Below are 16611 nucleotides of genomic sequence, written 5' to 3' on the forward strand. Positions count from 1 at the left end.
AATCCATTTTATGTAAGTTTGTGTATCTTGATCCCAAAACGAAACACTGTATGAAAAATAAAACTATACACCAATATTCCTTATAAATATAGACAAAAATGCTGAACAAAATATTAGCCAAGAGAATTCAAGAATATATATGAAAAGAATTATGTGCCATGGCCAAGCAGAGTTTGTTCCAAGAATAGAAGGCTTGTTCAATATTCAAAAAATCAATCCATGTAATGTTCATTATTAACAGGCTAAAGAAGAAAAATCACATAATCGTATCAATCAATGCCAGAAAGCATTTAACAAAATTGAACAAAATAAAATCTCTCAGATAAAAAGCAATATAGGAGAACTTCCTCAACTTGGTAAAGAGCATCTAGAAAAAAACCTGCAACCAACATCATCAACAGTGAGTGACTGCAAGGTGTCCCCTAAGGCGGTGACAAGGCAAGAATGTCTGCTCTTGCCACTCTTATTCAAGATGGCACAGGCCAGGAAAGGAAATGCTTGGGTATAATTCTAAAAACACATGTACACAACTTATGTGTCAAAAACTACAAAACACTGATGAAAGAAATCAGAGCTGTCAATAAATGGAGAGACATGCCATAGCTGTGGATTGGAAGACTCAACACAGTAAAGATCTCAATTCTTCCCAGATTGATATACAGGTATAATGCAATTCCTATCAAAATCTCAGTAAGATTTTTTCGTAGCTCTAGACAACAGCATTCTAAAATTTATGTGGACAGGCAAAGGAACCAGAATAGCTAAAACAATTTTGAAACGGAATAACAGGGTGGGAGGAAACAATCTACACAGTTTTGAGACTTATTCTATACAAAAATCAACTCAAAATGGATCATGGATTTAAATGTAAAATGTAAAACTATAAAACTTTTGAGGCCGGGCATGGTGGTTCACACTTGAGCCCAGGAGTTTGGGACCAGCCTGGGCAACATAGAGACCTTGTCTCTAAAAACTTCTAGAAAAAAACTTAAGACAAAATCTTTGGGACCTAGGGTTAGGCAAAGAGTTCTTAGACTTGACACCAAAAGAAAGATCCATAAAAGGAAAACCTAATAAGTTGAACTTTATTAATATTAAAAAGGTTGGCTCTGAAAAAGGCCTGTTAAGAGGTTGAAAAAAAAAATACTTAGCTACTATAGACTTGGAGAAAATGTTTGCAAACCATATATCCAACAGAGAACCAGTATCTACAGTAAGCAAAGAACTCTAAACACTCAGAAGTTAAAAAAAAAAAAATCCAATTAAAAAATGGGCAAAAGACATAAGCAGCAGACATTTTATCAAAGAAAATACACAGAGGGCATAATAATGTTCAACATCATTAGTCATCAGGGAAATGAAAATTAAAACCACAAAGAAATATTAATATCACTACGGATCATCAGAAAGGCTAAAACACAGCAGTGCTTCCTCATGGATGAACCTTACAGGCATTCTGCACAAAGAAACAAGCAAAGGACCCAGAAGGACAAACACTGTATGATTCCACTTCACATGAGAGACCCGGAGTAGTGGAATTCACAGAGACAGACAGCAGAATGGTGGGTGCCAGGGGCTAGGGGAGGGGGAATCTGGAATGAGTGTTTAATCGGGTCAGAGTTTGAGTTTGAGAAGATGAGAAAGTTCTGGAGATGGATGGTGTTGATGGCTGCCCAACAATGTGAATAAACACCACCATTGAACTGTACATTTTAAAATAGCTAAGATGGTAAATTTTATATTATGTATACTTTACACAATTTTTTTAAAAGAAAAAATAAAATATTTTAAGAAGAAATAAAAGAAAGAAATGAAATGGAATTGTGCCTTCCATAAACATGGCACCGGTGGCCCAGTATGCAGATTGAGGACTCACTTCATACCCTGAGGGAGTTCATTCCCAAACCAGGCTAGGGTCAGAGAGCTAGAAGGTCCTTCTTGTAGAAAGTCATTAAAATGACCCAGTGAATTCTGAAAGAGCTGCTGGTCTCATGACTCAAGGCAGATGTTCACAGTGGCAGAGAGGGAAAGCAAGACCCCCAAACATAAGTACCTGGGACTGCACCGGTGAGTACGGGCTTCCAGGCTCTCCACTCAATAGAGTTTCACTGTTCATTTTCGTTTTTAGACAAGCAATGTATCGACTGCAGAAATCTTTGCAGAGTTCGTTAACCTTTTCCAGCTCAAGAAGATGAATGCGCAAAACCTGGATTGCTTTTACCATCTAGAGCAGAGAAAATGAAGACTTTCAGAGAAAAAGGTAGCATTACTGTAAGTTATCATGATCCTACATACCAGTTCTTAGTTATTAGATGGAACCATCTCTACTGCCAATAACCAAAGTGGAATAACATCAGAAATCCTCTAAACTCATGAGTTGTTCCAGTGCCACTGCCCTGGGCTTTGATATCTGGCTGCATCTGGTGTGCAGGGAAGACAAAGGCGCACGGTGGTGACCTCAGCGCATCCCAGTGCTAGGTGTGTGCGCTGTGAGCCGAAGCCTAGCCCGAAGCCTAGCCCTTCCACTGACTCGCTCTGTGGCAGGCAGGACAAGTGACTCACCCTCATCTACTTCTGTTTCTGCATCCACAAAGAGGGACACATCCATACTCACCCTAGGTGGTGCGACATTTTCATAAAGTTCCATTTTGGTGTCAAGTCTAAGAACTCTTTGCCTAGTCCTAGATCCTCAAGATTTTCTCTTGTGATTTTTCTAAAAGTTATATCATTTTTTTGTTTTTGTTTTTGTTTTTGTTTTGAGACAGAGTTCCACTCTTGTTGCCCAGGCTGGAGGCTGGAGTGCAATGGTGCGATCTCAGCTCACTACAACCTCCACCTCCTGGGTTCAAGTGATTCTCCTGCCTCAGCCTCCTGAGTAGCTGGGATTACAGGCATGCACCACCATGCCTGCCTAATTTTTGTATTTTTAGTAGAGAAGGGGTTTCACCATGTTGGTCAGGCTGTTCATGAACTCCTGACCTCAGGTGATCCACCTGCCTCGGCCTCCCAAAGTGCTGGGATTACAGGTGTGAGCCGCCGAGCCTGGCCAAAGTTGTATAGTTTTATCTTAAGTAACTACGTTCTGGGGTAATTTGTCCCACAGCAATAGATAACTAATACAATAATGCAGTCATTATCATAAGTACCCGGTGCCTATGAATCAGCAACTCCGAAGCCCATGTCCTTCACCAGTAAATCTGGTGGTAGTAATTCACAGGTATCTATGCAGTGAATAAATGAATCAATTAACAAAAATGATGGAGTGCCAAGCTCTGCTAGGCCCTGTGCTAAACACTCACCGGTCAGGAGAACCTTGGTCCCTGCCAGCCTGGTGAGGTGCAGAGGACACCTGTGCTCTGCTCACTGAGCCAAGCCAGGTGTGGGCCAATGGGAAGATGGATGCAGACCACAGACTCAGGGGTGGAGAGAGCATCGGATCCTCACCCCCAAAGAGCGTGCACTGTTAGTCTCATCTCAGAGAGGAGCAGACAGATCCAAGTCAGATAACTCACCCACAAAATCTATTTGGTGGTAAGCATTGAGTATATAATCAGAATTTTCTTAAAAACTAAGACCTCTGCAATTTATTCAGGAAAAATTAGTTTTCCAAAAACCTTTTCTGTTGAAGGCCCTAACCAGGGTTTTGATATGGGACCAAGATGGCTCGAAGGGAATCCAGTGAAGGTTCCCTGATGCCGGATCTTTATGCACCCAGCTCTGAGAAGCAAACACGGTGGTTACGCTCTGGCAGGAGAGCAGACCCAGAGAGTGTGGCCTGCCCAGACCAAGCTGGCAGCGCTGCACAGGTGCCTCAGGCGCAGCTCGCTCAGAGCGATCCAGTGATGACGGAACCAAGGAGTTCTCCATTGCCTCCGGAGGGCACAGAAAATGCTGGATCTTGGAGCCCTGGCCCTGGGAGGAAGGCCCCACAAATCACTGTCAGCCTCAAGACAGAGCTGTCTTGGAGAATACAGCTCAAGTCTGTGTCCATGTCCATGATAAACCAAGGACAGACGCAGGTCACAGACATGTTGCCCGAACACCCCAGCCCCACAGACCTTTACAAACGCTGTGCAGAGAGAACCGAATCCCCGTGTCCATCTGGCATGGTGACTCAAATTATTTGATTTGATTTTTTTTTTTTTGAGACAGAGTCTCACTCTGTCACCCAGGCTGGAGTGCAGTGGTACGATCTCGGCTCACTGCAACCTCTGCCTCCTGAGTAACTGGGACTATAGGCGTTTGCCACCACGCCCAGCTAATTTTGTATTTTTAGTAGGGACGGGGATTTGCCATGTTGGCCAAGCTGGTCTCAAACTCCTGACCTTGTGATCCACCCATTTTGGCCTCCCAAAGTGCTGGGATTACAAGTGTGAGCCACCCCACCCGGCCTGTTGTATTTGATTTTTTTTTTTTTTGAGATGGAGTCTCGCTCTGTCGCCCAGGATGGAGTGTAGTGGCGTGTAGTGGCGCGATCTCGGCTCACTGCAAGCTCCGCCTCCCAGGTTCATGCCATTCTCCTGCCTCAGCCTCCTGAGTAGCTGGGACTACAGGTGCCCACCACCACGCCTGGCTAATTTTTTGAATTTTTAGTAGAGTCAGGGTTTCACCGTGTTAGCCAGGATGGTCTCGATCTCCTGACTTCGTGATCTGCCCGCCTCGGCCTCCCAAAGTGCTGGGATTACAGGCGTGAGCCACTGCACCCAGTCTTTATTTGATTTTTAAAGGAAAGGGTAGGTTTGGCCTTGGGAGGCCAAGGAGGGAGGACTGCTTGAGGCCAGGAGTTTGAGGCCATCCTGGGGAACACAGTAAGATATGTCTACACAAATAAAATAAATTAAAAATAAAAACTAACTAAATAAAAGATACCTAGAGAAGGCTGGAAGACGGGCATATCCACATTACACACACCATAAAAATTAGTTCTTTTAGAGTTGTATGAGTCTCTCCTTTAGCAGAACTACAAGCAGTCTACAGTTCTACTTAGAAGCCTAAAATTTCATAAACATATTTCACATTTTGAAAAATAAAATTTATTTCACTTACCAAATTGTCAGTTTCTGGATCTTCACAAAAGAAAGGTTTCCCTTCCTTCTCTTGCTTCCTTACAAAATTTTCGATGTCTACATCAAAACTGGCAGAAGTTGTACCTTCGGAGCCCTGTGTAGATTGTTCACATTTTTCAAACAACAAAGCTAATAATGGAAATAGTGGATGCCTGAGGAGAAAAGAAAAAAATAATCCATTTACGTTCTACATCTCCATGAGAATGTCTTTGCACGTACGCCTGCACTATTTCACCTAACACCTCTGCTGGTTGAAAATTCACATGCCACACAGTTCATCCATTTAAAGTATGCAATTCAACGGTTTTTAGAGTTGCACAGTCATTGCCACCGTCAACTTTAGAACATTTCCATCATCCCTGCAAAGAAACCCTGCATCTAATAGCAGTCATTCTCCATTGTTTCCCAAACCCCAGCCGACTAGAACCTACTTGCTATCTCTATACATTTGCCTCTTCTAGACATTTCGTATGAATGGGGATCTTATAACATGTGACCGTGGTGTCTGGCTTGTTTCCCTCAGCATAATGTGTCCAAGGCTCACCAGTGTTGTAACAGGTATCCGTCCTTTTTTTTTTTTTTTTTAGATGGAGTCTCGCTCTGTGGCCCAAGCTGGAGTGCAGTGGCCGGATCTCGGGTCACTACAACCTCTGCCTCCCGGGTTTAAGCGATTCTTCTACTTAGCCCCTCAAGTAGCTGGGACTACAGGCACCTGCCATGACGCCTGGCTAATTTGTTTTATTTTTTGAGACGGAGTTTCGCTCTTGTTGCCCAGGCTGGAGTGCAATGGCGTGATCTCAGTTCACCACAACTTCCGCCTCCTGGGTTCAAGTGATTCTCCTGCTACAGCCTCCCGAGTAGCTGGGACTACAGGCACGCACCACCAGGACTCGGCTAATTTTGTACTTTTAGTAGAGATGGGGTTTCTCCATGTTGGTCAGGCTGGTCTCAAACTCCTGACCTCAGATGATCTGCCCACCTCAGCCTCCCAAAGTGCCGGGATTACAGGCGTGAGCCACCGCACCTGGCCTAATTTTTGTATTTTTAGTACAGACAAGATTTCGCCATTTTTGGCCAGGCTGGTCTCGAACTCCTGACCTAAAGTGATCTGCCCGACTTGGCCTCCCAAAGTCCTGGGATTACAGGCATGAGCCACTGCACCTGCCACTTCATTCCTTTTACTGCTAAATATTATAGCATTGCATGGAGATGCCATAATATGTCTGTTCATTCATTAGTTGATGGGCACGGGCACTGTTTCCAGCTTTTGGCCATGACAGGCAGTGCTGCTATGAAGATTCATGTACACGTTTTTGTGTGGACTTTTTTCATTTGTCTTAGGTATATATATGCATAGAAGTAGAACTGCTGACTTATATGTAATTCTATGCTGAACTTTAAAAAAAAATTTTTTTTTTTTTTTTTGAGATAGGGTCTCACTCTCTGTCACCCAGACTGGAGTGTAGTGGCACGATCTCAGCTGACTGCAACCTCAGCCTACCAGGTTCAAGTGATTCTTCCACCTCGGCCTCCAGAGTAGCTGGGACTACAGGAATGCGCCACCACACCCGGCTAATATTTATATTTTTTGGTAAAGACAGGGTATCGCCATGTTGGCCAGTCTGGTCTAGAACTCCTGACCTCAGGTGATCCACCCACCTCGGCCTCCCGAAGTGCTGGGATTACAGGGGTGAACCACCGCGCCCGGCCTGATCGACTTTTAAATACTAAACCAGTCTGGCGTTCCCAGGAAAAACTTGACTTGGTCGCTATGTATTATTCTTTTCACATATTGCTAGAATTGACTTGTTAATATTGTATTGATGATTTTTACATCTAAGTTCGTGAAGGATACTGGCCTGTATTTTCCTGGTATTGTCTTTGGTCTTAGTGTCAGAGTGATGTCAATAAATTTATAGATTTATATTCTAAAACTTTTTTAGGTATTAGAAATAACATCTTTGTGTGTGTACGTGTGAGACAGAGTTTCACTCTTGTTGCCCAGGCTGGAGTGCAATGGCACAATCTCAGCTCAATGCAACCTCCGCCTCCCCGGTTCAAGCGATTCTCCTGCCTCAGCCTCCCAAGTAGCTGAGATTACAGACATATGTCACCATGTCTGCCTAATTTTTGTATTTTTAGTAGAGACGGGGTTTCACCATGTTGGCCAGGCTGGTCTCGAACTCTTAACCTCAAGTGATCCGCCGGCCTCAGCCTCCCAAAGTGCTGGGATTACAGGCATAAGCCACCATGCCTGGCCAGAAATAACATCTTAATCTGAGACAATTTTCAGCCGAGCAGTTATCACATCATAATGGCACCTCACAACTCTGCCTCGCTACTAGTTCTAGTGTTCCTTTTAACAAACTTGTCGACGCTCCTCACTCCTCTGAGTGCCCCCACAGCTGGCACCCCCGGCACTACCTATAAATGGCCTGCTTGTCCACATCCATTGGGGTCTGAGACTCCACAGGGGGAGGGCTCACTCCTTCTGCATCAGGTTCAGAGCAGTTTGGATCTTGTTCTGTCTTTAACTCTGTTACTACTTGCATCTGTAAAAGGAGGAAAACAATTCTTATTAGCAAACACAAACCACTACTAGGTATTCCATGCCGCAACAGGAATGCAGTTGGAGTGGGGAATTGCCAGACAGCGGTATGACTGCAATCATATGTAAGGAATACTACCAACAAAACAGCTTTGAATTTAACGGGCTTTAAAACAGATAAAGGTAAAATTTCCAAACTGCTTAAGAACTGAAATAACCAATGTCTGTGAAATGCTCGTGATTTTAAAATAACACTGGCGATGCCCTACTGAAGAGAACAGCGCACATGCAATCTTCCTCCTCTGTCTATTGCTATATCTCCTAATATGTAGTAATATTGCAGTCAGAGAAGCAAAAACAAATAGTCCAAGGTCTTCTTACCATGTCACAGACACAACCTAACCCCATACGCTATATATTTATGGCAGGGCTGAACTTCTCCCATATCTACCCTCAAACCTCAGCAATACATAGCCATAAAAATGTCATTGCATTCAGAAGGAAAAGGCCAGCTGTGTTTACTTAAAGCCTTAAAAGATACTACCATTTAAACTGCTTTAAATAAGCGATGTCTTTGTCATTTAGGGAAACAATATGTAAATCACTAAAAAAGAAATCAGTTTACAAAAACAAAATGTTGCGACAGTAAACTTCTAGTTATCCATGAGCAGATTAGACTGTCCTGACCTCAGCTTCCTCAGGACCAGGACCGGCCATCTCTCCCTCGGTGGATTTGGCCATGCTTCTGTTCCTTGAGGAAGCAGCTTGGGGCAGCGGGGGTGGGGAGATCTCCTGGGGGCGGGGCCATCCCCACTGGCCAGACAGCCTGGGGGCCAGCCATGAATGCCCACCCCCACAGGATGCCTCTCACATCCTCCAGCCCTGTGCTCTCTTCCCTCCAACGTCTTGTTTTTGGAATAAGATGACTTCTATTCTGCTGCCTTTAAATGGTACACAACATATTAGGAAAACTGTTTTTGTTTCTCTTAAAAAAAATAAAAGCAATAAAGCCTAAGTGGACACAGTATTTCCGTAAGGCAATCTGCCAGCATGTATAAAAAGCCTTAAAAAGGCCGGGCGTGGTGGCTCACGCCTGTAATCCCAGCACAGTGACCACCTCCGACACAGCCTGGGACAGCAGTGCTTGCTACCGGCCACCCCCTCCCAGACAGCTGTGCCAGGTGCAGATGACACCTGGAGCGCTGCCCCGTTCATACCTGAGTGCTTCCCAGGGCCTGGGAAGTGTTTTATCAGCATTATTTTAAATAAACATTGAAATACATCTACAGCATAGATATATCATAATTGTTTTGCCATTTTTCCAAGGTTGAACATTTAGGTTTCTCTCTTTTCACAATCACTTTTTTCAAATACTGAAATGAATCATTTAAGGCTTCTTATTTTTTGTTGTTTATTTATTTACTTATTTATTTATTTTGAGACAGAGTCTTGCTCTGTCGCCCTGGCTGGAGTGCAGTGGTGTGATCTCAGCTCACTGCAAGCTCCGCCTCCCAGGTTTAAGCCATTCTCCTGTCTCAGCCCCCCGCTGGGGGACTGGTCACTGTGCCTGGGTGCACAGGAGGCAGGGGTGGGGTCGGAGCAAAGACCTGGCAGGCAGGAGGGAGAAGAGTGACGGGAACAGTGAGGACTGGTGCTCCAGGGCAGGCAGAGAGGTGCCCAAGATGTGCCAGGCAGAGATGCTGGGGGCGGCCTGGGGTCCAGAGGGGCCAGGTGATTCAGGCCACAGGGCAGCTCAGTCTTTGCATGAAACCCACAGGAATCCACAGGGAGCCACTGGAGAGCTCAGGCAGGACATTATTAGATTTGCATTTTAGAAAAAAAAAAAAAAGTCAATTGGAAATACCTAAGGACTAAGGACTTCTAGGCTAAGGAAGCAGGCTGACTACATCACAGAATTTCCCTCCTTTAACTGCTATACAAAGCAAAAAAAAACAAAAAACAAAAAACAAAAAACACTACCACCACCAGCAACAACAACAAAAATCTCTGCAACAGGAACTAAACAAGGACTGGTTGGTAAAAACCAACCACCAGGGAAAGGGGGACCCAGTGCCTCAGCTCCTAACCCCTCCTCAGACCTCACCAGCATGACTCCAGTGAGTCATCCGGAGCCTGACCCTTGCCACCGAAGTACTCGAGGTGGGGAGGAGACCGGGGGGAGGGGGCACTGCACTGCCCCTGCCTGCTGGGGAGGAAAGTAAAGGGCAGGGCCAAATCCCTTCACTCACTCCAGAGTCAGTAGGATGACGAGCCAAATGCCAGTGGGTTCAGAACACAGTGTTTAACAAGATCGCAGGCCAAGAAACACGGCAAGGGCCTCCGCCAAGCCTCGATCCTCCTGCTCCTCAATTCATTCAGGTCACAGAACACAAAACACTCAGGTACTCAAAAGCACAAAACACCACAGCTTCCAGGAAAACAAAGTCTCATCCATGGTGGGAGGGCAATGGAGAGCTGCCCAAGTATGGCACAACCATCCAAGCACGAGCAAGGTACAAAGATGGAGTGCTGGGGCCCTGCAAATTCATTACTGGGACAGCCCCTCTCATGCCTACAGCTGGGGAGATGAGGCCACAAGACTCCCATTCAAAAGCTGATCCAGTGAGACACTCAGAAGAGCCACCAGTCAACATGGGAATCTGTCATCATGAAAATCAACTGGGTTTTCTCTCAAAGTAACAGTGCTAATGAACACTGACATTAAAAAGGTAAATTCCCAAGAAACTTCATATGACTTCGGAAAGTCAAGATTCCTGGCAATCTTGGTATCCGTTAAGGAAATGATATTATTCTATGGCTTATTTTTCTGAACACAAATGTACAATAAATACATAATACACTTACATTGAGCATGCAACCTCATGGCAATTGAATTGTAAGCATACAAAGCAATGTCCATGCTTGAGTGCCAGGTTATTTGTAATTCGAATGCAGAATCAAGTTCAAGCTCACCTGTTGCCCATCTTGATAGCTGTCTATACTTAATGTCTGTGTAGCCATCATGGTTCATCAGAGTTTTATAAGACATCAAATCATCTTGAGTGAAAAGCAAATGGTGTCTGGAGAACAAAACCAGAAAAGCATCAGTTAATAGTCGTAGTGCACTTTTTTGTCTCCCTCATTCTGTAACATCCAATTTTTTGTTTTTTTTTTTTTTTTTTGAGACTGAGTTTCACTCTCATTGCCCAGGCTGGAGTGCAATGGCGCGATCTCGGCTCACTACAACCTCTGCCTCCCAGGGTTCGAGCGATTCTCCTGCCTCAGCCTCCCTAGTAGCTGGGATTACAGGCATGCACCACCACACCCAGCTAATTTTGTATTTTTAGTAGAGACGGGGTTTCTCCATGTTGGTCAGGCTGGTCTCGAACTCCCGACCTCAGGTGATCTGCCTGCCTTGGCCTCCCGAAGTGCTGGGATTACAGGCATGAGCCACCGCACCCGGCCCATAACATCCAATTTTTAAAAATACATATTTTTACATGGAGAGAAAAAAAATTATCCTTAATAGTATGTTATGACCCAAATCCTACTAAGAAACCCTTCACTTAAGTAGCAATCTCTTATTTTCCTGTGCTGGGCCCTGACTTGCGATTACATTTTCAGCCACTGCCACTCATTGCCCAGCTAATGTCAAGTCAATGCCTGCCCATGCCAAGCAGCGTGCTGGGCCTGGGGTACGACAGTGAGCAGGACAGGCAGGGCCTCTGCCTTCCCGACACAAACCAGGCAAGGGGGAGACACAACACACAGGGTCAAGAATGGGCCCAGAGTGAAGTGAGAGGGGCCTGGGCTGCTTTCCCAGGCCGTGTGGTTGGAGCAGGCCTCGCTGGGAAGATGCTGTTACACCAAGACTGGAGAGACATGCTGAGATCAGGGAGTCTGGTGTTTCAAGGAGAGGGAACGGCTAACAGAGAGGCCTAAGACGGGGCGGAAAAGAGTAGACTGAGATGTGCATGCTTGTAAACACACGCACATAAGACAGGTACGTAGTGGCGCACTTGCTTCTTAACAGAAAACCGCAAAATGCCACTTCTGTGCTGGAAGGCTGGAGCAGGAACGCGACCAGCACCTGCAGTGTGGGTGTGGAAAAGCACTGCAGAGTCGGGGAGAGCAGCCGGGCTGGACCACGGCCGTCACAGCCTCGCCACTGCTGGTGCGGGTCACAGACATTCAGAGTCTGGGCTGCCCTGAGAAGGTCATGTGGAGGTCAAGGGCAGTCGTGCCACTTGTTCTGCACTAGCAAGAACACCAAAGTTCCCCAAGGAAAGCAGCACTTTAGGAGACAGTGTTAAATGGAAAGAAATCCTGTCCAGGCCTTGCAGGATGCGGAAGGACTACCATCTTGTCCTGAGCGAGACAGTTCAAAGGAACAAGGAGCCAAGCGGCGGCTCACGCCTGTAATCCCAGCACTTTGGGAGGCTGAGGCAGGTGGATCACAAGGTCAAGAGTTTGAGACCAGCCTAGTCAACACTGTGAAACTCTGTCTCTGCTAAAAATACAAAAATTAGCTGGGCATGGTGGCATGCGCCTACAGTCTCAGCTACTCGGGAGGCTGAGGTAGTAGAATCACGTGAACCCGGGAGGCAGAGGTTGCAGTGAGCCAAGATCATGCCACTGCACTCCAGCATGGGTGACAGAGCGAGACTCCGTTTCAAAAAACAAACAAATGAAAGAAAAAGGAACAAGGAGTCTGGTGTTAACAGCAGCAGCAGTGGCAGCAGCCAGGTCACCTCCTGAGCACATTGAGCCATCTTAGTGCAACCTGCCCTCACAACACCCGGGGGAGGCACTACTGTGATGCCACTTCCACCTAAGAAACCTGAGCAATGTGGCCTCAGCCACCGAGATGGCCAGAGGATGAGCTGGGACTCACCCTCAGCAGCAACATTCTGGAGCCATTAAAGGGGTACAGTCAAAGCACACAGGAGGCACAGTCAATGGGGTAAAAGGGAGGGGGCACAGTCAATGGGTACAAGAGTGGGGCCACAGTCAACGGCAGCAGCTTCTGTGGCCTGGCAGGGGAGGGCATGTTGGGACATTTTAGGTTTGAGATGCTTCTCAGACACCCACATTAAAACTCTGAGCAAGGGAGTCTGGCCTAGAAACACAGATTTGGCCATCATCAAAGTATAGTTAGTACATGTAGTGGGTAACTGTGTCCTCCAAAAAGATATGTCTAACTGGACACAGTGGTTCACGCTTGTAATCCCAGCCCTTTGAGAGGCTGATGTGGGAAGACCGCTTGAGTCCAGGAGTTCAAGACCAGCCTGGGCAACATAGCAAGATCCTGTCCCTACAATAGTAAAAATAAATTTGCCAGGGTGGGTGGCTAAAACTTTATTTTTAGATATTTAATGTGTTTAAATATCTATGAGACCATCCAGGAAGAGAGAGGATGGCCTGTGCTAGAAGACAGTCAGGGAGTTCAGGGAGACAGGAGGACACAGCACAGGATGAAGAGCTGCCATGGGACAACAAAAGAACCAGGTGGTGTCCCCAAAGCCACATGGAGAAGGAGGACCAAGGATGTGGGAGTGCTAGCCACGGCAAGGGCAGCTGAGTGCCAAGGAAGAGCAGGGCGGAGGGTGCTTCCGACGAGCAGGAGAGCCTGCAGGGAGAAGGCTGACTGAGCAATCTCACAGCCCAGGGCAAGCCTATCCACACAGGTACCAGGCACGGAAGCCACTGGTAACAGAAAAGGTTGGAAACCACTTTCAACAGAAGCCTGGTATAACGGGTAACAGCCACCCATGAAATGGAATATGTGCAATTAAATATGAGGAAAACACTTCACAAACTCTTCCCCAAGACCCCTGTTCTACAGAGACCCTACACATCTGCAAACTTGTCACTGAGCCTCTCCTAACAGGTCTCTGCCTTGACCATAACCTGGCTCTCCTTCAAATCTCTGCTTTCTCTCCAATTTCACTTCCATCTGCTCCCCTGCACCCCAATGCAGTGGCTCCAATTCAGCGCCATCACCTCGCACCTTGATGGTGGTAGTAGGCCCCTACCTGGTTGTATGAGCCTCTAGTCTTGCCCTCTTCCAGTTCATTCTCCAAGCTTTCTTTTTTTCTCCCTTTTTTAGAAACAGGGTCTTGTTCTGTCACCTAGGCTGGACTGCAGTGGTGCAATCATAGCTCACTATGGCACCGACTTCCTGAACTCAAGAGATGCTCCCACCACAGCCCCCCAAGTAGCAGTAACTGCAGGCCCACACCACCATGCTGGCTAACTTTAATTTTTTGTAGAGATGAAGTCTCGCTATGTTGCTCAGGCTGGTCTTGAATTCCTGGGCTCAAGCAATTCTCCTGCCTCAGCCTCCCAAAATGCTGGATTACAGGCGTGATATGGTTTAGCTGTGTCCCCACCCAAATCTCATCTTGAATTCCCACGTGTTGTGGGAGGAACCCAGTGGGAGGTAACTGAATTATGGGGGCAGTTCTTTCCCATGTTGTTCTCGTGATAGTCTCACATGAGATCTGATGGTTTTAAAAAGAGGAATTCCCCTGTACGTGTGCTCCTCTCTTTGCCTGCTGCCATCCCTGTAAGACATAATTTGCTCTTCCTTGCCTTCTGCCATGATTGTGAGGCTTCCCCAGCCATGTGGAACTGTAACTCCATTAAATCTCTTTCTTTTGAAAATTGCCCAGTCTTAGGTATGTCTTTATCAGCAACATGAAAATGGACTAACACTGTAAATTGATACCAGGAGTGGGGTGTTGCTGAAAAGATACCCAAAAATGTAGAAGTGACTTTGGAACTGGGTAACAGGCAGAGGGTGGAACAGTTTGGAGGGCTCAGGAGAAGACAGGAAAATGTGGGAAAGTTTGGAACTTCCTAGAGACTTGTTGAATGGCTTTGACAAAAACGCTGATAATGATAAGAGCAGTAAAGTCCAGGCTGAGGAGATCTCAGATGGAGATAAGGAACTTGTTGGGAACTGGAGCAAAGGTGACTCTTGTTATGTTTTAGCAAAGAGACTGGCAGCATTTTGCCCCTGCCCTAGAGATTTGTGGAACTCTGAACTTGAGAGATGATTTAGGGTATCTGGTGGAAGAAATTTCTAAGCAGCAAAGCATTCAAGAGGTGACTTGGGTGCTGCTGAAAGCATTCGGTTTTATCAAGGAAGCAGAGCATGAAAGTTTGGAAAATTTGCAGGCTGACAATGTGATACAAAAGAAAATCTCAGCTAGGAGTGGTGACTCACGCCTGTAAATCCCATCACTTTGGGAGTCTGAGGCAGGAGGATCACAAGGTCAGGAGTTTGAGACCAGCCTGACCAACATGGAGAAACCTCAACTCTACTAAAAATACAAAAGTAGCCAGGCGAGGTGGTGTACGCCTGTAATCCCAGCTACTCAGGAGGCTGAGGCAGGAGAATTGTTTGAACCTGGGAGGCAGAGGTTGCAGTAAGCCAAGATCGTGCCACTGTACTCCAGCCTGGGCAATAGAGTGAGACTCGTTTCAAAAAAAAAAGAAAAGAAAAAGAAAAGAAAATCCCATTTTCTGAGGAGAAATTCAAGCTGGCTGCAGAAATTTGCATAAGTAATTAGGAGCCTAACGTTAATCCCCAAGACAATGGAGAAAATGTCTCCAGGGCATGTCAGAAGTCCTCATGGCAGCCCCTCCCATCACAGGTCCAGAGGCCTAGAAGGAAAAACTGGGTTTGTGGGCCAGACCCAGGGTCCTCCTACTGTGTGCAGCCTAGGGACTTGGTACCCTGCATCCCAGCCGCTCCGGCTGTGGCTGAAAGTGGCCAATGTAGAGCTTGGGCCATGGCTTCAGACGATGCAAGCCTCAAGCCTTGGCAGCTTCCATGTAGTATTGGGCCTGTGAGTGCACAGAAATCAAGAATTAGGGTTTGGCAACCTCCGCCTAGATTTCAGAAAATGGACAGAAATGCCTGGATGTCCAGGCAGACATTGGCTGCAAGGGCAGGGCTCTCACGGAGAACCTCTGCTAGGACAGTATGAAAGGGAAATGTGGCACTGGAGCCCCAACACTGAGTCCCTACTGGGGCAATGCCTAGCGGAGCTGTGAGAAGAGGGTCACTCTCTTCCAGACTCCAGAACGGTAGATCCACTGACAGCTTGCACCATGCACCTGGAAAAGCTGCAGACACTAAATGTCAGCCCGTGAACAGCCGGGAGGGAGGCTGTACCCTGCAAAGCCACAGGGGCAGAGATGCCCAGGACCATGGGAACCCATCTCTTGCATCAGCGTGACCTGGATTGGATGTGAGACAGGGAGTCAAAGGAAATCATTTTGGAGCTTTAAGATTTGACTGCCCTGCTGGATTTCAGACTTGCATGGGGGCTGTAGCCCCTTTGTTTTGGCCAATTTCTCTGATTTGAAATGGCTGTATTTACCCAATGCCTGTACCCCCACTGTATTTAGGAAGTAACTAGTCTGCTTTTGATTTTAGATGCTCATATGTGGAAGGGGCTTGCCTAGTCTCAGATGAGACTTTGGACCGTAGACTTTTGAGTTAATGCTGAAATGAGTTAAGACTTTGGGGGACTGTTGGGAAGGCATGATTGGTTTTGAAATGTGATTGTGATATTTGGGAGGGGGCAGGGGTGCAATGATATGGTTGGCTGTGTCCCCACCCAAATCTCATCTTGAATTCCCTCGTGTTACAGGAGGGAGCTGGTGGGAGGTAGTTGAATCATGGGGGTAAGTCTTTTCTGTGCTGTTCTCATGACAGTGAATAAGTCTCATGAGATCTGATGGGTTTTTTTTGTTTTTTTTTGAGACGGAGTCTCGCTCTGTCACCCGGGCTGGAGTGCAGTGGCCGGATCTCAGCTCACTGCAAGCTCCGCCTCCTGGGTTTACACCATTCTCCCGCCTCAGCCTCCCGAGTAGCTGGGATTACAGGCGCCTGTCACCTCGCCCGCCTAGTTTTTTGTATTTTTTAGTAGAGACGGGGTTTCACCGTGTTAGCCAGGATGGCCTCAATCTCCTGACCTCGTG

General features: G+C 46.4%; 1 protein-coding gene across 3 annotated transcripts in view; it reads right to left on the reverse strand.

Annotated features, from left to right (window-relative positions):
• Window positions 1-11144, reverse strand: part of PKNOX1 (PBX/knotted 1 homeobox 1) — a 32759-nt gene extending 21615 nt beyond the window's left edge. For 2 of the 3 annotated variants that reach the window (XM_012002547.1, XM_012002546.1), the window contains exons 1-4: window positions 10588-11144; window positions 7491-7618; window positions 5047-5218; window positions 2054-2224 (exon numbers count right to left, since the gene is read on the reverse strand). In XM_012002547.1, coding sequence (XP_011857937.1) covers window positions 2054-2224; window positions 5047-5218; window positions 7491-7618; window positions 10588-10638 — 522 coding nt within the window. In that variant the 5' untranslated portion in view covers window positions 10639-11144. The remainder of the gene's footprint in view (window positions 1-2053; window positions 2225-5046; window positions 5219-7490; window positions 7619-10587) is intronic. The other variant, XM_012002548.1, reaches the window with a different exon arrangement.
• Window positions 11145-16611: the final 5467 nt, after the last annotated feature.

This window comes from Mandrillus leucophaeus, unplaced genomic scaffold (genome assembly GCF_000951045.1).
Source record: "Mandrillus leucophaeus isolate KB7577 unplaced genomic scaffold, Mleu.le_1.0 Scaffold69, whole genome shotgun sequence".
Taxonomy (NCBI): domain Eukaryota; kingdom Metazoa; phylum Chordata; class Mammalia; order Primates; family Cercopithecidae; genus Mandrillus; species Mandrillus leucophaeus.